At 36.5% G+C, this 24,785-nt stretch overlaps 1 protein-coding gene across 19 annotated transcripts in view; it reads right to left on the bottom strand.

The window, feature by feature from the left end:
- The window catches only part of LOC131834290 (butyrophilin subfamily 1 member A1-like), a 68,538-nt gene that overhangs the window by 3,840 nt on the left and 39,913 nt on the right, over positions 1–24,785 (bottom strand). For 2 of the 19 annotated variants that reach the window (XM_059178742.1, XM_059178750.1), the window contains exons 5-8: positions 24,092–24,112; positions 18,763–18,883; positions 16,046–16,121; positions 1,846–1,866 (exon numbers count right to left, since the gene is read on the bottom strand). In XM_059178742.1, the coding sequence (XP_059034725.1) occupies positions 1,846–1,866; positions 16,046–16,121; positions 18,763–18,883; positions 24,092–24,112 (239 nt within the window). Of the gene's footprint in view, positions 1–282; positions 310–1,414; positions 1,591–1,845; positions 1,867–16,025; positions 16,122–18,762; positions 18,884–24,091; positions 24,113–24,785 lie in introns of those variants that run through there. The other 17 variants (XM_059178741.1, XM_059178749.1, XR_009354812.1 and 14 more) reach the window with 13 other exon arrangements.

The raw sequence follows: 24,785 nt of genomic DNA, 5'->3' as shown, positions 1-24,785 counted from the left end.
TTAAATTCATTTGTCAAGTTGCAGTATTGCAGTAGCTACGTTGTATAAATTTGCCATAAATACTGTACAAGGGAATACTGAAATATTGCTCACTTAAATAATGAAAGATTAGGTTTCAGGTTGCTTCTATTCATATTTTTCTTCACTGATTAATTCATAACCTTATTTTATTTGAATTCTATGTTAACTCATGCGTGCATGAAAATCATCTTAAATGAACAGAGTGTGAAATCCAGGACAGGGAAATGAATAGTGTTCTTGGAGAAAGATTCTGTTTCTTACCAGAGTTATACTGTGCCTTCCTCCTATCTGAGAGAAAATATATAGAAATGTGTATATGAGAGAGCTTTTCTTTTTTTACTTTTTATTTTATTTTATTATGTTATGTTAGTCACCATACAGTACCTCTGAGACAGATTTTCTAAACATTAGAAAGAAGGTACAACCAAAGTCCTACACCTGCTACTGATTGTTTTTTGATAACTGACCAAGTCATGTCCATTCCATAATTAAGGAATTACATCTCTGAGATCCATTCCATTGATATCTCATTGAATACCATGGGATATGTAGGGATGTGAAGATTTAAATAATTCTTTTGGTGAGGTAATAAAGTCGGTGTAGAAAAAACTTAGAACATACCCTTAGACTCCAGAGATAAAGTATCAATGAATGAAATTGAATGATTTCATTCATAATTGAATGAAAAATGTATGTATGGTACATATGGGTGGTTCATCAGTGAAGTGCAGTTCTTGATTTTGGAAGTCACAATGTCAGGATCCTGGAATTGAGCCCCACAACAGGCTCCATGATCATTGGGGGATCTGTTAGGACACTCTCACCCTCTCCTTCTGCCCCTTGCTCCTCTCTCTCTCTGATGAATAAACAAATATTTTAAAAAATATTGGAGGAGAGACAAACCATGAGAGATTGTGGACTCCAAGAAACAGTGTTTTAGAGGGGAGGAGTGTAGCTGATGGGTTAGCCTGGTGATTGTTATTAAGGAGAGGCTGTATTACATGGAACACTGGGTATTATATGTAAACAATGAATCTTGGAACACTGCAACAAAAACTAATGATTTATTGTATGGTGACTAACATAACACAATTGAGAAATAATTAATAAATAAATAAAATAGTTAAAATATTTATTCAACAATTTGTTGAATTACTAATTGAATAGATAAAACTTCAAATGAAAGAAGAGTAATAAGTGTGGTTGGAAGGAGAAAATAACCAGTCAAAATCATGCAAAGAATATTTATATAGGTTTGATCACTTGAGAAAATGGTCAAGGGAAGTTGAACAGCAAGTCTCAAGGTTACACTTGACTACAGTATGTTCAGAGTGTTTAAGAGGCCAATAGAAGAAAAAACTTAATTCAGAAACTTTGGAATCTGATTCCTTACCTTCATATTTAAGATATTTTTCTGTTCACAGTAAAGGACACTCCTAGTCAAAGAACATGTTGGAAAACCCAAGTGAGAGGATATTTTCTGGAACATATCTTGCATGGAAACAAGCACATTCTTCCTGCCTAATCCTCTGCATCTCACCAATCTTAAAATGAAATTATGATAAGCATCTGGAAGATAGAATGTTGAAGAATATATGGCAAATAAAAGCAAGGAAATGAAAACCTAGAGGAGACTGAATGAGAAGGGACAATGGGAGAATCTCAGGGAACAAAACAAAGTGGATAGAATAATTAGACATTCAAGAAAACAAAGGACAAAGATAGGGGTGGGTAGTGACTTAAAGAATCAGGAAATGACAAGAACAAAATCATTTCTATGCAGTGCATCACCAAAGGAATGTGAGTCTGGAAAAAAAAAATTACCATTTTCTTCCAGATGGTCTTCTGAAAAAGAAATGGAGAACACTTTGTAAATTTAAAGAAAAATACCCAGTAGTGCAATTGCAGGGTAGCTCTATTTTTTTAATTTCTTAAGGAATCCCCACACTGTTTTCCAAAGTGGCTGCACAAACTTTTATTAAATATGTAAAAGTAAGATGAATGGAAAATTTCCTATGCAGGGGCGCCTGGGTGGCTCAGTAGGTTAAGCCTCTACCTTCAGCTCTTCAGCTTAGGTCATGATCTCAGGGTCCTGGGATCAAGCACCACATCGGGCTCTCTGCTCAGCAGGGGGCCTGCTTCCCCCACCCTCTCTCTGCCTGACTCTCTGCCTACTTGTGATATCTCTCTGTCAAATAAATAAATAAAATTTAAAAAAATTCCAATGCAATGTAAATTGGTAGGATGAATATGATGAGATAAAAGTAAGCAGAAAACACACAAATACCGAAAAATTGGCAAAAGAGCACATGCTTGTCCTCAGAAAGGGATAAAAATGAGTTAATTTTCTCAAATGAGTATATGATAAGCAAATATTGAAGAAATGTCAGAAAGACTACCTAGAATATCATCCCACACATATTTCCTTATAGACGGCTTTAGGTATTTAAAGAACTCAAGGTTTGGAACAAAACACATATTTGATAAAATAATTTTACAAAATATTTTTCTGGTAGTGGTTTTCAAAAATTATTTTCTAAATTTTGCCAATTTTTTTTTTTTACAAGTACACGATTAAGCAAGTTGTCTTTAAGTGAATACACAACTTGTATAAGTAATAACCAATTTGTAAATCTTGGGAAAGTCTTTTTTGTAGATGTTAATATCATTGAGAAAATGAATGGATATGACATATGGACACAGATTTTTCTGTAAGTCTGATGGTTTCTTAATCTTTGAGTTTAAGAAATGTGCTATAGGGGGAGGAGTCAAGATGGCGGAGAAGTAGCAGGCTGAGACTACTTCAGCTAGGTGGCTTATATAAAGATTGCAAACACCTACAAATCCAATGGGAGATCCAAGAGAAGAAGAACAGCAATTCTAGAAACAGAAAATCAACCACTTTCTGAAAGGTAGGACTGGCGGAGAAGTGAATCCAAAGCGATAGGAAGATAGACCCTGGGGGGAGGGGCCAGCTCCCAGCAAGCTGGTGGTACAATGGAGCACAAAATCAGGACTTTTAAAAATCTGTTCTACTGAGGGACATCACTCCAGAGGCTAAACTGGGGTGAAGCCCACATGGGGTCAGCGTGGTCTCAGGTCCCACAGGGTCACAGAAGGATCGGGGGTGTCTGAGTGTCACAGAACTTACAGATATAAGAACTGGGAAACTGGCTACAGAGACAGAACTGACAGTGAGCTCACAGCGTAGGGTTACCTTGAACCGGTCGCAGGCTTGGTAAGCTTGGAGCGCGGCCTGAGGTCAGGCAGACGGGAGTTCTTGGGCGCTGTTCTCTGAGGGCTCACTGAGGAGTGGGTCCCCAGGCTCTTGGCTCCTCCGGGCCAGAGACCAGTAGGCTGCCATTTTCATTCCCGTCCTCCAGAACTCTACAGAAAGCTCTCAGGAAACAAAAGCTCCTGAAAGCAAACCCCAGCTGATTACTCAGCATGGCCCCTGGTAAGGGTGGTGAAATTTTGCCTGGGGCAAAGACACTTGAGAATCACTACAACAGGCCCCTCCCACAGAAGATCAACAATAAATCCAGCCAGGACCAAGTTCACCTACCAAAGAAGGCAGTTTCAATATCAAGGAGAGCAGCAGTATTCCAGAGGAGGAGAAAGCTAACCATGAAACTCATGGCTTTCTCCTCTTGATTCTTTAGTCTTGCAGTTAATTTAATTTTATTTCTTTTTCAATTTTTTTTCTCTTCTTCTGCTATTTTTTTTAACTTTTACCCTATTCTTTTTTAATGTTTTTTAACTAGTTTATCTAATATATATATATATATATATATATATATATATATTCTTTTTTATACTTTTTCTTTATTAGTTTTCTTAATTGTTTCTTTTCTTTTCTTTTTTCTTTCTGAACCTCTTTTTATCCCCTTCCTCGCCTCTCATGATTTGGGATCTCTTCTGATTTGGTTAAAGCATATTTTCCTGGGGTTGTTGCCACCCTTTTAGTATTTTACTTGCTCCTTCATATACTCTTATCTGGACAAAATGAGGAGGCCAAAAAATTCACCACAAAAAAAACGAACAAGAGACAGTACCGAAGGCTAGGGACCTAATCAATACAGACATTGGTATTATGTAAATCTAGAGTTCAGAATGATAATTTTCAAGGTTTTGGCTGGGGTCGAAAAAGGCATGGAAGATATTAGAGAAACCCTCTCGGGAGATATAAGAGCCCTTTCTGGAAAAAAAAAGAACTAAAATCTAACCAAGTTGAAATCAAAAAAGCTATTAATGAGGTGCAATCAAAAATGGAGGCTCTCACTGCTAGGATAAATGAGACAGAAGAAAGAATTAGTGATAGAGAAGGCCAAATGACAGAGAATAAAGAAGCTGAGCAAAAGAGGGACAAACAGCTACTGGACCACGAGGGGAGAATTCAAGAGATAAGTGATACCATAAGACAAAACAATATTAGAATAATTGGGATTGCAGAAGAAGAAGAGAGAGGGGAGCAGAAGGTATACTGGAGAGAATTATTGGAGAGAATTTCCCCAATATGGTAAAAGGAACAAGCATCAAAATCCAGGAGGTGCAAGAACCCCACTCAAAATCAAAAGAATAGGTCCACACCCCATCACCTAATAGTAAAATTTACAAGTCTTCGTGACAAAGAGAAAATCCTGAAAGCAGCCCGGGATAAGAAGTCTGTAACATACAATGGTAAAAATATTAGATTGGCAGCAGACTTATCCACAGAGACCTGGCAGGCCAGAAAGAGCTGGCATGATATATTCAGAGCACTAAATGAGAAAAACATGCAGCCAAAAATACTATATCCAGCTAGGCTATCATTGAAAATAGAAGGAGAGATAAAAAGCTTCCAGGACAAACAAAAACTGAAAGAATTGGCAAACATCAAACCAGCTCTACAGGAAATATTGAAAGGGGTCCTCTAAGCAAAGAGAGAGCCTACAAGTGGTAGATCAGAGACAATATACAGTAACAGTCACCTTACAGGCAATACAATGGCACTAAATTCATATCTCTCAATAATTACCCTGAAAGTTAATTGGCTAAATGCCCCAATCAAAAGACACAGGGTATCAGAATGGATAAAAAAACAAAACCCATCTATATGTTGCCTACAAGAAACTTGGTTTAAACCCGAAGACACCTCCAGATTTAAAGTGAGGGGGTGGAAAAAAACTTACCATGCTAATGGACATCAGAAGAAAGCAGAAATGGCAATTCTTATATCATATCAATTGGATTATAAGCCAAAGACAATAATAAGAGATGAGGAAGGACACTATGCCATACTCAAAGATTCTGTCCAACAAGAAGATCTAACAATTTTAAATATCTATGTCCCCAACGTGGGAGCAGCCAACTATATAAACCCATTAATAACAAAATCAAAGAAACACATCAACAATAATACAATAATAGTAGGGGACTTTAACACTCCCCTCACTGAAATGGACAGATCATCCAAGCAAAAGATCAACAAGGAAATAAAGGCCTTAAATGACACACTGGACCAGATGGACATCACAGATATTGTCAGAATATTTCATCGCAAAGCCACAAAGTACACATTCTTCTCTAGTGCACATGGAACATTCTCCAGAAGAGATCACATCTTCAGTCCTAAATCAGGTCTCAATCGGTATCAAAATATTGGGTTAATTCCCTGCATATTTTCAGACCACAATGCTCTGAAGCTAGAACTCAACCACAAGAGGAAGTTTGGAAAGAACCCAAATACATGTAGACTAAACAGCATCCTTCTAAAGAATGAATGGGTCAACCAGGAAATTAAAGAAGAATTGAAAAAAATCAGGGAAACAAATGCTAATGAAAACACAAAAGTTCAAAATCTGTGGGACGCAACAAAGGCAGTCCTGAGAGGAAAATATATAGTGGTACTAGCATTTCTCAAGAAACAAGAAAGGTCTCAAGTACACAACCTAACCATACACCGAAAGGAGCTGGAAAAAGAAAAAGAAAGAAACCCTAAACCCAGCAGAAAAAGAGAAATCATACAGATCACAGCAGAAATCAATGAAATAGAAACCAAAAAAAAAAAAAAAAAAAACAATAGAACAAATCAACAAAACTAGGAGCTGGTTTTTTGAGAGAATTAATAAAATTGAGGAGGAGGAGTCAAGATGGCGGAGAAGTAGCAAGCTGAGACTGCTTCAGCTAGCCGGAGATCAGCTAGATAGCTTATCTAAAGATTGCAAACACCTGAAAATCCATCGGCAGATCGAAGAGAAGAAGAACAGCAATTCTGGAAACAGAAAATCAGCCACTTTCTGAAAGGTAGGACCGGCGGAGAAGTGAATCCAAAGCGACAGAAAGATAGACCCCGGGGGGAGGGGCCGGCTCCCGGCAAGCGCGGAGCAACCGCGCACAAAATCAGGACTTTTAAAAGTCTGTTCCGCTGAGGGACATCGCTCCAGAGGCTAAACCGGGGCGAAGCCCACGCGGGGTCAGCGTGGCCTCAGGTCCCGCAGGGTCACAGAAGGATCGGGGGTGTCTGAGTGTCGCAGAGCTTGTGGGTATTGGAACGGGAAAGCCGGCTACAGAGACAGAGCCGACAGTAATCTCGCAGCTCCGTGTTACCTTGAACCGGTCGCAGGCTCGGTGAGCTCGGAGCGCGGCCGGAGGTCAGGCAGACGGGAGTAACTGGGCGCTGTTCTCTGAGGGCGCACTGAGGAGTGGGGCCCTGGGCTCTCGGCTCCTCCGGGCCGGAGACCAGGAGGCCGCCATTTGTATTCCCGTCCTCTGGAATTCTACGGAAAGCGCTCAGGGAACAAAAGCTCCTGAAAGCAAACCCGAGCGGATTACTCACCCCGGCCCCGGGTAAGGGCGGTGTAATTCCGCCTGGGGCAAAGACACTTGAGAATCACTACAACAGGCCCCTCCCCCAGAAGATCAACAAGAAATCCAGCCGAGACCAAGTTCACCTACCAAGGAGTGCGGTTTCAATACCAAGGAGAGCAGCAGAATTCCAGAGGAGGAGAAAGCCAAGCACGGAACTCATGGCTTTTTTCCTGTGATTTTTTTTAGTCTTGCAGTTAATTTAATTTTTTCTTTTTCATTTTTTTTTTTTCTCGCCTTCGGGTAAAATTTTTTTTTTTTTAACTGTTACCTTTTTCTTTTTTAACGATTTTTTACTAGTTTATCTAATATATATATATATTTTTTTTACATTTTTCTTAGGTGTTTCTTTTTTTTAAATTATTTTCTTTTCTTTTCTTTTTTTTTTTTTCTTTTTTTTTTTTTTTCTTTTTTCTCTCTTCCTTTTTGAACCTCTTTTTATCCCCTTTCTCCCCACTCACGATTTTGGATCTCTTCTAATTTGGTTAAAGCATATTTTCCTGGGGTTGTTGCCACCCTTTTAGTATTTTACTTGCCCCTTCATTTACTCTTATCTGGACAAAATGACAAGACGTAAAAATTCAACACAAAAAAAAGAACAAGAGGCAGTACCGAAGGCTAGGGACCTAATCAATACAGACATCGGTAATATGTCAGATCTAGAGTTCAGAATGACAATTCTCAAGGTTCTAGCCGGGCTCGAAAAAGGCATGGAAGATATTAGAGAAACCCTCTCGAGAGACATAAAAGCCCTTTCTGGAGAAATAAAAGAACTAAAATCTAACCAAGTTGAAATCAAAAAAGCTATTAATGAGGTGCAATCAAAAATGGAGGCTCTCACTGCTAGGATAAATGAGGCAGAAGAAAGAATTAGTGATATAGAAGACCAAATGACAGAGAATAAAGAAGCTGATCAAAAGAGGGACAAACAGCTACTGGACCACGAGGGGAGAATTCGAGAGATAAGTGACACCATAAGACGAAACAACATTAGAATAATTGGGATTCCAGAAGAAGAAGAAAGTGAGAGGGGAGCAGAAGGTATACTGGAGAGAATTATTGGGGAGAATTTCCCCAATATGGCAAAGGGAACGAGCATCAAAATCCAGGAGGTTCAGAGAATGCCCCTCAAAATCAATAAGAATAGGCCCACACCCCGTCACCTAATAGTAAAATTTACAAGTCTCAATGACAAAGAGAAAATCCTGAAAGCAGCCCGGGAAAAGAAGTCTGTAACATACAATGGTAAAAATATTAGATTGGCAGCTGACTTATCCACAGAGACCTGGCAGGCCAGAAAGAGCTGGCATGATATTTTCAGAGCACTAAACGAGAAAAACATGCAGCCAAGAATACTATATCCAGCTAGGCTATCATTGAAAATAGAAGGAAGATTAAAAGCTTCCAGGACAAACAACAACTGAAAGAATTTGCAAATACCAAACCAGCTCTACAGGAAATATTGAAAGGGGTCCTCTAAGCAAAGAGAGAGCCTACAAGTGGTAGATCAGAAAGGAACAGAGACCATATACAGTAACAGTCACCTTACAGGCAATACAATGGCACTAAATTCATATCTCTCAATAGTTACCCTGAATGTGAATGGGCTAAATGCCCCTGTCAAAAGACACAGGGTATCAGAATGGATAAAAAAACAAAACCCATCTATATGTTGCCTCCAAGAAACACATTTTAAGCCCGAAGACACCTCCAGATTTAAAGTGAGGGGGTGGAAAAGAATTTACCATGCTAATGGACATCAGAAGAAAGCAGGAGTGGCAATCCTTATATCAGATCAATTAGATTTTAAGCCAAAGACTATAATAAGAGATGAGGAAGGACACTATATCATACTCAAAGGGTCTGTCCAACAAGAAGATTTAACAATTTTAAATATCTATGCCCCCAATGTGGGAGCAGCCAACTATATAAACCAATTAATAACAAAATCAAAGAAACACATCCACAATAATACAATGATAGTAGGGGACTTTAACACTCCCCTCACTGAAATGGACAGGTCATCCAAGCAAAAGATCAGCAAGGATATAAAGGCCTTAAATGACACACTGGACCAGATGGACATCACAGATATATTCAGAATATTTCATCCCAAAGCTACAGAATACACATTCTTCTCTAGTGCACATGGAACATTCTCCAGAATAGATCACATCCTCGGTCCTAAATCAGGACTCAACCGGTATCAAAAGATTGGGATCATTCCCTGCATATTTTCAGACCACAATGCTCTAAAGCTAGAACTCAACCACAAAAGGAAGTTTGGAAAGAACCCAAATACATGGAGACTAAACAGTATCCTTCTAAAGAATGAATGGGTCAACCGGGAAATTAAAGAAGAATTGAAAAAAATCATGGAAACAAATGATAATGAAAACACAACGGTTCAAAATCTGTGGGACACAACAAAGGCAGTCCTGAGAGGAAAATATATAGCGGTCCAAGCCTTTCTCAAGAAACAAGAAAGGTCTCAGGTACACAACCTAACCCTACACCTAAAGGAGCTGGAGAAAGAACAAGAAAGAAACCCTAAGCCCAGCAGGAGAAGAGAAATCATAAAGATCAGAGCAGAAATCAATGAAATAGAAACCAAAAAAACAATAGAACAAATCAACGAAACTAGGAGCTGGTTCTTTGAAAGAATTAATAAAATTGATAAACCCCTGGCCCGACTTATCAAAAAGAAAAGAGAAAGGACCCAAATAAATAAAATCATGAATGAAAGAGGAGAGATCACAACTAACACCAAAGAAATACAAACTATTATAAGAACATACTATGAGCAACTCTACGGCAATAAATTTGACAATCTGGAAGAAATGGATGCATTCCTAGAAACATATAAACTACCACAACTGAGCCAGGAAGAAATAGAAAGCCTGAACAGACCCATAACCAGTAAGGAGATTGAAACAGTCATTAAAAATCTCCAAACAAACAAAAGCCCAGGGCCAGATGGCTTCCCGGGGGAATTCTACCAAACATTTAAAGAAGAACTAATTCCTATTCTCCTGAAACTGTTCCAAAAAATAGAAATGGAAGGAAAACTTCCAAACTCATTTTATGAGGCCAGCATCACCTTGATCCCAAAACCAGACAAGGATCCCACCAAAAAAGAGAGCTATAGACCGATATCCTTGATGAACACAGATGCGAAAATACTCAACAAAATACTAGCCAATAGGATTCAACAGTACATTAAAAAGATTATTCACCACGACCAAGTGGGATTTATTCCAGGGCTGCAAGGTTGGTTCAACATCCACAAATCAGTCAATGTGATACAACACATCAATAAAAGTAAGAACAAGAACCATATGATACTCTCAATAGATGCTGAAAAAGCATTTGACAAAGTACAACATCCCTTCCTGATCAAAACTCTTCAAAGTGTAGGGATAGAGGGCACATACCTCAATATCATCAAAGCCATCTATGAAAAACCCACCGCAAATATCATTCTCAATGGAGAAAAACTGAAAGCTTTTCCGCTAAGGTCAGGAACACGGCAGGGATGTCCATTATCACCACTGCTATTCAACATCGTACTAGAGGTCCTAGACTCAGCAATCAGACAACAAAAGGAAATTAAAGGCATCCAAATCGGCAAAGAAGAAGTCAAATTATCACTCTTCGCAGATGATATGATACTATATGTGGAAAACCCAAAAGAATGCACTCCAAAACTGCTAGAACTTATACAGGAATTCAGTAAAGTGTCAGGATATAAAATCAATGCACAGAAATCAGTTGCATTTCTCTACACCAACAGCAAGACAGAAGAAAGAGATATTAAGGAGTCAATCCCATTTACAATTGCATCCAAAACCATAAGATACCTAGGAATAAACCTAACCAAAGAGACACAGAATCTATACTCAGAAAACTATAAAGTACTCATGAAAGAAATTGAGGAAGACACAAAGAAATGGAAAAATGTTCCATGCTCCTGGATTGGAAGAATAAATATTGTGAAAATGTCTATGCTACCTAAAGCAATCTACACATTTAATGCAATTCCTATCAAAGTACCATCCATCTTTTTCAAAGAAATGGAACAAATAATTCTAAAATTTATATGGAACCAGAAAAGACCTCGAATAGCCAAAGGGATATTGAAAAAGAAAGCCAACGTTGGTGGCATCACAATTCCGGACTTCAAGCTCTATTACAAAGCTGTCATCATCAAGACAGCATGGTACTGGCACAAAAACAGACCCATAGATCAATGGAACAGAATAGAGAGCCCAGAAATAGACCCTCAAATCTATGGTCAACTAATCTTCGACAAAGCAGGAAAGAATGTCCAATGGAAAAAAGACAGCCTTTTCAATAAATGGTGCTGGGAAAATTGGACAGCCACATGCAGAAAAATGAAATTGGACCATTTCCTTACACCACACACAAAAATAGACTCAAAATGGATGAAGGACCTCAATGTACGAAAGGAATCCATCAAAATCCTTGAGAACACGGGCAGCAACCTCTTCGACCTCTGCCGCAGCAACATCTTCCTAGGTACAACGCAAAAGGCAAGGGAAGCAAGGGAAAAAATGAACTACTGGGATTTCATCAAGATCAAAAGCTTTTGCACAGCAAAGGAAACAGTTAACAAAATCAAAAGACAACTGACAGAATGGGAGAAGATATTTGCAAACGACATATCAGATAAAGGACTAGTGTCCAGAATCTATAAAGAACTTAGCAAACTCAACACCCAAAGAACAAATAATCCTATCAAGAAATGGGCAGAAGACATGAACAGACATTTCTGCAAAGAAGACATCCAGATGGCCAACAGACACATGAAAAAGTGCTCCATATCACTCGGCATCAGGGAAATACAAATCAAAACCACAATGAGATATCACCTCACACCAGTCAGAATGGCTAAAGTCAACAAGTCAGGAAATGATAGATGCTGGCGAGGATGCGGAGAAAGGGGAACCCTCCTACACTGTTGGTGGGAATGCAAGCTGGTGCAGCCACTCTGGAAAACAGCATGGAGGTTCCTCAAAATGTTGAAAGTAGAACTGCCCTATGACCCAGCAATTGCACTATTGGGTATTTACCCTAAAGATACAAATGTAGTGATCCAAAGGGACACGTGCACCCGAATGTTTATAGCAGCAATGTCCACAATAGCCAAACTATGGAAAGAACCTAGATGTCCATCAACAGATGAATGGATCAAGAAGATGTGGTATATATACACAATGGAATACTATGCAGCCATCAAAAGAAATGAAATCTTGCCATTTGCAACAACATGGATGGAACTAGAGCGTATCATGCTTAGCGAAATAAGTCAAGCAGAGAAAGACAACTATCATATGATCTCCCTGATATGAGGAAGTGGTGATGCAACATGGAGGCTTAAGTGGGTAGAAGAATAAATGAAAGAAGATGGGATTGGGAGGGAGACAAACCATAAGTGACTCTTAATCTCACAAAACAAACTGAGGGTTGCCGGGGGGAGGGGGATTGGGAGAAGGGGGTGGGATTATGGACATTGGGGAGGGTATGTGATTTGGTGAGTGCTGTGAAGTGTGTAAACCTGGTGATTCACAGACCTGTACCCCTGGGGATAAAAATATATGTTTATAAAAATAAAAAATTAAAAAAAAAAAAATAAAAAAATAAAATAAAATTGATAAACCCCTGGCCCGACTTATCAAAAAGAAAAGAGAAAGGACCCAAATAAATAAAATCATGAATGAAACAGGACAGATCACAACTAACACCAAAGAAATACAAACTATTATAAGAAAATACTATGAGCAACTCTACGCCAACAAATTTGACAATCTGGAAGAAAAGGATGCATTCCTAGAAACATATAAACTACCACAACCAAACCAGGAAGAAATAAAAAGCCTGAACAGACCCATAACCAGTAAGGAGATTGAAACAGTCATTAAAAATCTCCAAACAAACCAAAGCCCATGGCCAGACGGCTTCCCAGGGGAATTCTACCAAATATTTAAAGAAGAACTAATTCCTATTCTCCTGAAACTGTTCCAAAAAATAGAAATGGAAGGAAAACTTCCAAACTCATTTTATGAGGCCAGCATCACCTTGATCCCAAAACCAGACAAGGATCCCATAAAAAAAGAGAGCTATAGACCAATATCCTTGATGAACACAGATGCGAAAATTCTCACCAAAATACTAGCCAATAGGATTCAACAGTACATTAAAAGGATTATTCACCACGACCAAGTGGGATTTATTCCAGGGCTGCACGGTTGGTTCAACATCCACAAATCAATCAATGTGATACAACACATTAATAAAAGAAAGAACAAGAACCATATGATACTCTCAATAGATGCTGAAAAGCATTTGACAAAGTATATCATCCCTTCCTGATCAAAACTCTTCAAAGTGTAGGGATAGAGGGCACATACCTCAACATCATCAAAGCCATCTATTAAAAACCCACCGCGCATAATATTTTCAATGGAGAAAAATTAAAAACTTTTCCGCTAAGTTCAGGAAGACGGCAGGGATGTCCATTATCACCACTGCTATTGAACATAGTACTAGAAGTTCTAACCTCAGCAATCAGACAACAAAAAGAAATTAAAGGTGTCCAAATTGGCAAAGAAGAAGTCAAACTATCACTTTTTGTGGATAATATGATACTATATGTGGAATAACCAAAAGACTCAACTCCAAAACTTCTAGAATTTATACAGGAATTCAATAAAGTGTCAGGATATAAAATCAATGCACAGAAATTAGTTGCATTTCTCTACACCAACAACAAGAGAGAAGAAAGAGAAATGAAGGAGTCAATCCCAATTACAATTGCACCCAAAACTATAAGATACCTAGGAATAAACCTAACCAAAGAGGCACAGAATCTATACTCAGAAAACTGTAACGTACTCATGAAAGAAATTGAGGAAGACACAATGAAATGGAATAATATTCCATGCTCATGGATTGGAAGAATAAATATTGTGAAAATGTCTATGCTACCTAAAGCAATCTACATATTTAATGCAATTCCTATCAAAATGCCATCCTCTTTTTTTTTTTTTTTTCAAAGAAATGGTACAAATAACCCTAACATTTATATGGAACCATAAAAGACCTCGAATAGCCAAAGGAATATTGAAAAAGAAAACCAAAGTTGGTGGCATCACAATTCCGGACTTCAAGCTCTATTACAAAGCTGTCATCATCAAGGCAGCATGGTACTGGCACAAAAACAGAACCATAGATCAATGAAACAGAATAGAGAGCCCAGAAATAGACCCTCAACTCTATGGTCAAGTAATATTCGATCAAACAGGAAAGAATGTCCAATGGAAAATAGACACCTCTTCAATAAATGGTGTTGGGAAAACTGGACAGCCACATGCAGAAAAAAGAAACTGGACCATTTCCTTACACCACACATGAAAATATACTCAAAATGGATGAAGGACCTCAGTGTGAGAAAGGAATCCATCCAAACCCTTGAGGAGAACACAGGCAGCAACCTCTTTGACCTCAGCCGCAGCAACATCTTCCTAGGAATATCGCCAAAGGCAAGGGAAGCAACGGCAAAAATGAACTATTGGTATTTTACCAAGATCAAAAGCTTTTGCACAGCAAAGGAAACAGTTAACAAAACCAAAAGACAACTGACAGAATGAGAGAAGATATTTGTAAACGACATATCAGATAAAGGGCTAGTGTCCAAAATCTATAAAGAACTTAGCAAACTCAACACCCAAAGAACAAATAATCCAATCAAGAAATGGGCAGAGGACACGAACAGACATTTCTGCAAGGAAGACATCCAGATGGCCAACAGACACATGAAAACATGCTCCACATCACTCGGCATCAGGGAAATACAAATCAAAACCACAATGAGATATCACCTCACACCATTCAGAATGGCTAAAATTAACAAGTCAGAAAATGATAGAGGCTGGCGAGTATATGGAAAAAGGGGAACTCTCCTACACTGTTGATCGGAATGCAAGCTGGGGCAACCACTCTGGAAAACAGCTTGTAGGTTCCTCAAAATGTTGAAAATAGAACTACCCTATGACCCAGCAATTGCACTACTGGGTATTTACCCTAAAGATACAAACGTAGTGATCTGAAGGGGCACGTGCACCCGAATGTTTATAGCAGCAATGTCTACCCTAGCCAAACTATGGAAAGAACCTAGATGTCCATCAACAGATGAATGGATAAAGAAGATGTGGTATATATACACAATGGAATACTATGCAGCCATCAAAAGAAATGAAATCTTGCCATTTGCGACAACGTGGATGGAAGTAGAAGGTATCATGCTTAGCGAAATAAGTCAATCAGAGAAAGACAACTATCATATGATCTCCCTGATATAGGAAGTGGAGTTGCAACATGGAGGAATAAGGGGGTTGGAGAAGAATGAATGAAGCAAGATGGGATGGGGAGGGGGACAAACCATAAGTGAGTCTTTGTCTCACAATACAAACTGAGGGTTGCTGGGGGGAGGGGGTTTGGGAGAGGGGTGTGGGGTTATGGACATTGGGTAGTGTGTGTACTATGGTGAGTGCTGTGAAGTGTGTAAACCTGGCCATTCACAGACCTGGACCCCTGGGGATAAAAATACATTATATGTTTATAAAAAATAAAATTAAAAAAATAAAATAAAATACCAAAAAAAAAAAATGAAATCTTACCATTTGTAATGACGTGGATGGAACTAGAGGGTATTATGCTAAGTGAAATAAGTCAGTCAGAGAAAGACAATTATCATATGATTTCACTCATATGTAGAAGTTAAGGAAAAAAAAACAGATGAACATAAGAAAAGGAGGGAAAAATACAATAAGACAAAATCAGAGAAGACAAACCAAAAAGACTCATAACTATAGCCAACAAACTGGCGGTGGCTGGATGGGAGGCAGGAGGATTGTGTAACTGGTTGATGAGCATTAAGGAGGACATGTGGTATAATGAGCACTGAGTGTTCAATGTAAGTTTTAAATCACTACTTTATCTCTGATACTGCTAGTACACTGTATGTTAATTGATTGATTTTAAATTAAAAATAATTTAAGAAGTTTAAAAATTTAAATTAAAAAAAGAAATTTTCATCAGTTAGTTTGTAATTGTTCAACTAATATGCCAGTATTTACCATGGTAAGAAGTCAATCACCTTATGCCTGATGATCCCTGTGCCATTTCTGTAGAGAAGACAAATCTTATGGACTAAAAGGAGGTAAACTCCCTGGCTTTGGAGGGTAGAAAAAAAGAGATTTAGTATATAAGTGATTTTTGTTAGCCAATCATCCTATTATAAATTCCTCTGCTCTCCTAATTAGGATACAAAAGACAGACAAGGCATTCCAAGAAAATAAAACCACATAACCAGTATCCATCATGCATACTGGAGCAAATGCCTCAACAAAATACTAAAGCAAACCAAAATAGCAACATACTTAGAGGATTAGTCTTGAAGATACACTTGGATTTATTCCTGGAATATAAGGATGGTTCAATGTACAAAAGTCAGTGTTATACACAACATTAATAGGATGGAAAGGAAGAGAATAAATCCATGATCACCTCAGTTGGTGCAGAAAAAGTAATTTGGGAAAAAAATCCAACACATTTTCATGACAAAAAATAAAACACCCAATAATCTAGGAATAGAAAGTAACTTCCTTAACACAAGCAAAGACATTTGTAAAAAAAAACCTGCAACTAACATTATATATTCTTAGTTGTGAAAGACTGAAAGTTTTTTTTTTTCTAAATTCATGAACAAGACAAGGATGGCTAGTTTTGCCACTTAAATTAAATATATTGAAATTTCTAGCTAGAGAATTACAAGAAAAGGGAATCAAAGGCATCCAAATTGGAAGGAAAAGTAAATTTTTATCTTCACAAATGATAGGATCTCACAGCTAATAAACACCAAAACTGCATTTGCAAGGTTAAAGAAAAAAAAAAATTTTAGAGCTAAAAAACAAATTCAGCAAAGTTGCAGGATACAAAGCTAACATGCAGAATTACTTTCACTTTTGTTCATTAACAATGAGGAATTTAAAAGGAAATTAAGAAAACAATCTCATTTACAGTAGCATCAAAAAAGAATAAAATTCTTTAGATAAAATCGAATTTAATGGACAGAAGACTGATACGCTGTAAACTACAAAATATTGTTGAGAAAAATTGAAGACATAAATAAATGGAAAGGCATCCTAACTTCACCAAATGGAAGGCTTACTACTTATTAAGATTATAGTGATACCCCCTATATTCTACAAACTCAATGTAATCCATAATAACACTTAGGGTTTTTTGTGTGTGCAAAACAGACAAAACATCATAAAATTCATATGGCACTCCAAAAGACTCTGAATGACCAGAACAATCTTGGAAAAGAACAAAATGGAAGGACTTACACTTCCTGGTTTCAAAATTTATTACAAAGCTACAGTAATCAAAACACTGTGATACTGCCATAAGGACAGATATATGGACCAATGAAATAAGAAAAGAAGCCCAGAAATAAATTTTTATATATATGGTCAATTGATTGTCGATAAGGTTCCATGACCATTCACTGGGGAAAGAACAGATTTCTCAACCAAAATGCTAAGAAAATTGGATATCCACATGCAAAATAATAAAATTGGACCTTTCTCTTTCCATACACAAAAATTAACCCAAGATAGAATAAGACATAATAATAAGGGCTAATACCATATAACTTTTGGAAGAAAACATAGAGAAAATCTTCACAACATTGTTTTGGTAATGAATTCTTGGACATTACATCAAAAACAGAGACAACAAAAGAAAAAAATAAATAAATGTGACTTTATCAAAATTAAAATCTTTTGTAGATCAAAGAAAAGTATCAAAATTAGATGAATGCTCTCTGGGGTAATAATGATGTTACAGTCATCAAATTACTTATGCAAGTTTTTTGGTTTTTGTTTGTTCATTTTGTGTTTTTTTTTAAACTAAAATAACCAATATGGTCAATAATAGCCAGAAAAACAAGGAATCAAGATCTCATGAAAGAAGTGCTGCCACTATTGGGGTGCCTGGGTGGCTCAGTGGGTTAAGCTGCTGCCTTTGGCTCAGGTCATGATCTCAGTGTCCTGGGGTCGAGCCCCCCATCAGGCTCTCTGCTCAGCGGGGAGCCTGCTTCCTCCTCTCTCTCTGCCTGCCTCTCTGCCTGTCATCTCTCTCTGTCAAATAAATAAATAAAATCTTAAAAAAAAAAGAAGAAGAAGAAGAAGTGCTGACACTATGGACATTTGGTAATATAGTAAACAGAGAACTACCATATGACCCTGGAATTCTGTTCCTAACTATAAGCCCCAAATAAATGAAAACATAAATCCACACAAAACCTTCTGTATGAATATTCATACTAATATTGTCAGAATATTCAAAAAGTGAAAACAACTGAAATGTTCATAAACTGATGTGTTATATCCGTACAAGGAATAAAATTTGTCAGTAAAAGTAAATGAAGTACAGATACATGCAACAACCTGGATGAACCTTGAAAGTGAAAGAAACCCATCACAATTACATGTTAAATCATTCCATTTATATGAAATATCCAGAATAGGCAAATCCATAGAGACAGAAGGTAGATTAATGGTTTCCAAAAACTGGAAGGAGGGCAAAATGGGAAGTGACTACTAATGATTATAGTTTATTTTGTGATGCTAAAAATGTTCTAGAATTAGATGTGCACTCCACAATTAATATGTAACAAATTTAAATCTCCTACAGAAAACTCTTTTGCATGGAAATCTTGAGTCTCCTTTAAAATTTCAGAAGAAATTGATATAGACATTACTTGTAATTCCAAATAACATAAAAGAGTAGTGATTAGATAAATAATACCGTAGGCCAAGAGTTTCTGTCCCAGGAAAAGTGATTTTACTTGAAAGGGCATCCTTAAATAATAGTGTTTCTTGCAGGTTTTCCTTCCCCGTGGAATGAAGGGAAACTCCTTTGTAAGCAGCTGTATATTCAAATGAACAACATCATTCTTAGGGCCAAAAGCTATCAGATAATTAAAGAATCACACCAATGTCAAAAGACTAAAGAATGGGGAACATTTATTTATATCCGGCTTTGAATTTGCTAGGGAAGGGAGGGTAAAATCATTTGACCATAATTTGGTTATCATGAAGTGTGCATCTCAACCTAATAACTCTGAAAAGAATTAATGACTGAAAAAGGAGGTATCACTTAGTTTGATAGATTTTAAAACAGTCAACAGTTGGAGAAGAAAAAAAGAATGAAGAGCCACACTTCTCTCCATACACCAAATAAATCATATGAATAAATATGAAACAGTGAAATCATTAAAAAATAGCAAATACAGATGAATATATTTCTAACAGTCAAGCTTTCTAAAAATAATATCCAATAAACATTATACCCAAAATTAACATACTTGACCAAACAGGAATATTTTCCAATTCAAAAGCCATCATAAAGAAAGTGAGAAAGCAAATGATAAGAATGGATAGTTAATATTTGTTTATACTTAAAAATTGGATCATCTAAAAAATAAATAATCAGATTATCTAAAAATCAGTCACTGAATCAGATATCTGAATACAACTTCAGCAAAAATAAATCTACCATTTACTGAATATATACTATATTCTAAATTCTGATCATTGTGCTTTTTTCTCATAATTATACTTTATCTTCACAGCAGCCCTGGGATATAGGTGTTGTTTATCCCCGCTTTATAGAAAACTATAATTCATAGGACTTATGTGACTTTCATTTAATTCATAATTACCTAGATCGACTCAGAAATAAAGTCTATTATCTATCATTTAGGTACACTAACTCAGATAGATAACAAGTTAAGAAATATAAAAGGGTCAAAATCACACACAAACATGGACACATAAACTGCTTATCTTTATGAAAACACAAAAGCAGATTGCACTATGGAATATCATCTCTATGTCTATATTTATGCTCATATCTATAATTATACCATATATATAGTTGCATTGACTCCAGTTATCAAAGTGTGTCAAGAAATAAAGAGTCTTGGGAATTATTCATCCAGTGTGCAACAAGCAGGTATTAAAGTAAATAGAGGAAGACCAGAAATTCAGAGCTTTAAAGGACTGAAAAAAACCAAATTCTCCTGAATCTCAAGTATTAACAAATGGGACTAAAAGAGACTTTGAGAGCAAAGGTCCATAAAACCTTTCAATTTGGTAAAATGACTAGAGTCAAAGAAAATATATCCTGCCAGATTTTCAAAAAGGAAAATACTGGTAAGTTCAGGGAAGGTTCAAGAAAACATAGCCACAACTGATGGAAATTTTTAAGAAAAAATATCCAGCAAACATAATATAAACATGTATAGACTTTAACCTAGAAATTCCATATGCATGATTGTACCCTTAAAATTATATAGTTTTATGGATAAGTTTTTTGCACAAAGTTCTTCCTCACTACAGTATTTTAAATTATAATTTGGTAACAATCTAAATGTGTAATTTTACACATTACATACATATACAAAGCATGTTCATTTACATATAATATATATACAAAACATGTAAATAAAAGTACACCAGAAATGTGCCGGTTTATATGTGAATATGTATAGTTACTATTGTGGCACATTATTTCCTTTTTGTGTATTTTGCATTTTTATAACAATCTTTTTTTTTTTTAACACAAAATAGAATGAACTTAGTTGGGTGAGATTTTAAAATTTCTAAACAATAAAAATCCCCAAATTAAGATGTGGTAGAGAGACTAGGCAGCATTATCAAGAATTTATAGAAGACTGTTGTCTCTCTATTTTCTTAGTCTAGCTAAAGATTTGTCAATTTTATCTTTACAAATAATAGCTTGTGATTTCTTTCTTTTTTTTCCATCATTAATAAAAATTATATTTCAGAATGTCATAATGTCAGAAATGAACAAAGAACGATTTCCCCTTCTGGACTTCTTAAGCCAAATATGCTTAGATGATTGGGCTTATCTCAATTTTTTAAAAAATTCTTTTTATTTTATTTATTTCTTTTCCACGTAACAGAATTCATTGTTTTTGCACCACAAACAGTGCTCCATGCAACACGTGCCCTCCATAATACCCACCATCTGGATCCCAACCAACAACCCCCCCCTTCAAAACCCTCAGGTTGCTTTTCAGAGTCCACAGTCTCCCATGGTTCATCTCCCCCTCCAATTTCCCCCAACTCCCCTCTCCTCTCGATCTCTCCATGTCCTCTGTGTTACTTGATATGCTCCACAAATAAGTGAAACCATATGAAAATTGACTCTCTGCTTGACTTAAACCATTGGCCACACTAATCCAAAAGAAAAGAGAGAAAGCTCAAATTAATAAAATTATGAATGAAAAGGGAGAGATCACAACGAACACCAAGGAAGTAGAAACAATCATCAGAAGTTATTATCAATAGTTATATGCCAATAAGTTAAGCAACCTAGATGAAATGGATGCATTCCTGGAAAACTATAAACTCCCAAAATTGAACCAGGAAGAAATTGGCAACCTGAATAGATTGATATCTAGTAACGAGATTGAAGCAGTGATCAAAAACCTCCCAAAAAACAAGAGCCCAGGACCTGATGGATTCCCTGGGGAATTCTACTAAAGTTTCAAAGAAGAAGTAACACCTATTCTCCTGAAGCTGTTCCATAAAATTGAAGCAGAAGGAAAACTTCTAGACTCTTTCTATGAAGCCAGCATTACCCTTATCCCCAACCCAGGCAAAGACCACACCAAAAAGGAGAATTTCAGACCAATATCACTGATGAATATGGATGCTAAGATTCTCAACAAGATCCTAGCAAACAGGGTCCAACAGCACATTAAAAAGATTATCCACCATGACCAGGTGGGTTCATTCCTGGGCTACAAGGATGGTTCAACATTCACAAATCAATCAATGTGATAGAACAAATTAATAAGAGAAAAGAACCATATGGTCCTTTCAGTTGGTGCAGAAAAAACATTTGACAAAATCTAGCATCTGTTCCTGATTAAAATGCTTCAAAGTATAGGGATAGAGGGAACATTCCTGAACTTCATAAAATCTTTCTATGAAAGATCCACAGCAAATATCATCCTCAATGGGAAAAAGCTTGTAGTCTTCCCATTGAGATCAGGAACAAGACAAGGATGCCCACTCTCACCACTCTTGTTCAACATAGTATTAGAAGTCCTAGCAACAGCAATCAGGCAACAAAGAGAAATAAAAGGTATCCAAATTGGCAATGAAGAAGTCAAATTCTCTCTCCTCTCAGATGACATGATTCTTTATATGGAAAACCCAAAAGACTCCACCCCCAACTACTAGAACTCATACAGCAATTCAGTAATGTGGCAGGATACAAAATCAATGTACAGAAATCAGTGACTTTCTTATATACTAACAATGAAAATACAGAAATGGAAATGAGAGAATCGATTCCATTTACTATAGCACCAAGAACCATAAGATACCTGGGAATAAACCTAACCAAAGGAGTAAAGCAACTGTACTCGACGAACTACAGAACACTCATGAAGGAAACTGAAGAAGAGACAAAAAGATGGGAGACCATTCCGTGCTCTTGGATTGGAAGAATAAACATTGTTAAAATGTCTATACAGCCTAGAGCAATCTATACTTTTAATGCAATTAAATTTAATAGATCTCAACGTGAGACAGGAATCCATCAGAATCCTAGAGAACATAGGCAGTAACCTCTTTGATATCAGCCACAGCAACTTCTTTCAAGATATGTCTCCAAAGGCAAAGGAAACAAGAGCAAAAATGAACTTTGGGACTTCATCAAGATCAAAAGCTTCTGCACAGCAAAAGGAACAGTCAACAAAACAAAGAGGCAACCCACCGAATTGGAGGAGATATTTGCAAATGACAGTACAGACAAAAGATTGATATCCAGGGTCTATAAAGAACTTCTGAAACTCAACACACACAACACAGCTAATCATATCAAAAAATGGGCAGAAGATATGAACAGACACTTCTCCAATGAAGACATACAAATGGCTATCAGACACATGAAAAAATGTTCATTATCACTAGCCATTAGGGATATTCAAATCAAAACCACCTTACACCAGTTAGGATGGTAAAAATTGACAAGGCAAGAAACAATAAATGTTAGAGAAATTGTAGATAAAGGGGAACCCTCTTACACTGTTGGTGGGAATGAAAATTGCTGCAGCCACTTTAGAAAACAGTGTGGAGTTTCCTCAAAAAATTAAAAATAGAGCTACTCGCTGACCCAGCAATTACAGTACTGGGTATTTACCCCAAAGATACAGATGTAGTGAAAAGAAGGTCCATATGTAACCCAATGTTCATAGCAGCAATGTCCACAATAACCAAAATGTGGAAATAACTGAGATAGCCTTCAACAGATGAATGGATAAAGAAGATGTGGTCCATATATACAATGGAATATTACTCAACCATCAGAAAGGATGAATACCCAGCTTTGTATCAGCATATCTGGAACTGAAGGAGATTATGCTGAGTGAAATAAGTCAAGCAGAAAAAGAAAATTATATGGTTTCACTTATTTGTGGAATATGAGGAATAGCATGGCAGATATTAGGAGAGGAAAATGACTAATGAAGGGGGGAATTTAAGAGGGGTGAGGGAAATCATAAGAGACTATGCACCCTGGCAAACAAATGAGGGTTTTAGAGGGGAGGGGGATAGGTGGATGTGTTAGCCTGCTGATGGGTATTAAGGTGGACATGTATTGCATGGAGCACTGGGTATTATACACAAACAGTGTATCATGGATCCCTACATCAAAAACTAGTGTTGTATTGTATGTTGACTAACATAATAAAAAAAATTACAACAATAAAATTCAAAAAATGCCAAAGATTGCCAACAAACCTAAGAAGTTAAGGAAGAGACATGGAATACAGCATTTTTCACCACACTCAAAGGAACGGACTCTGGTGACATCTTGATCTCAGACTTACTTCCTCCAGAATTATGAGACAATATATTTATTTTATTTAGGCTACCTAGTGTTTGGCTCTCTGTTACAGCAGCTCTAGCAAATGAACACACAAATTTTTATAAATATGTTCTAATTTAGTGAAAATCATATTTTCTTCTTATGCTTGTTTTAATTGGTTATTTCCTCTTTTTTTGTTTTTTTGAAAAATTTGATGTTCCCCTTTTACCTGAATTTCCACTGAGTAAACCTGAAAGGGAAAGGAATCTTTTATTAAGACTCATATTTATGAGGAATAAAGGACAGAGACATATTATTAAATTAATTATTTATGCTATAACAGCATGTCAAACATTAAAGTTTTCCTTTATATGATTATAAAACTTTTTGCTAACTTGCTAAAGAAGTTATATTTTCAATCATTATCATGTATTCAAAGTTTTAAAATCCCACTGTTCCATCCTCCTAATGACTCAGAAATACATTCATCAGTGGTTATATTATGTAAGGCTCAAAATAAGGGTCCTGACCAAATTTTAAATGAGAGATACTATGAAACTAAGAAGAGAAAAAAAAATCATGGGATTATCCTAGTCAAGTCTTGAAGAAATGAAATTTGATGATAAATGAACAAATGAGATTTATAAACTCAACCAAGATTTAGTTAACCTAGAGCAGTATACTAAGAAATTATGCATATGAACATGTAAGTTTTTATAAAATTACAAGAATGATTTAAAAGGTGGAAATTTTGTTAATGTATATTTCCAAAATATAAATGAAATAAGAATAATCATTTTGATATGTGCAAAAAATTAAGTGATCATCATAGATTCATTCTTGATTTATATACAACTAATGAATTGTTGAACACCACATCAAAATCTTATGATGTATTATATGCTGGCTAAGGGAACATAAAA

This window comes from Mustela lutreola, chromosome 6 (assembly GCF_030435805.1).
Source record: "Mustela lutreola isolate mMusLut2 chromosome 6, mMusLut2.pri, whole genome shotgun sequence".
In the NCBI taxonomy this organism is placed as follows: Eukaryota; Metazoa; Chordata; class Mammalia; order Carnivora; family Mustelidae; genus Mustela; species Mustela lutreola.
This window is presented reverse-complemented; position numbering and strand designations above follow the sequence as displayed.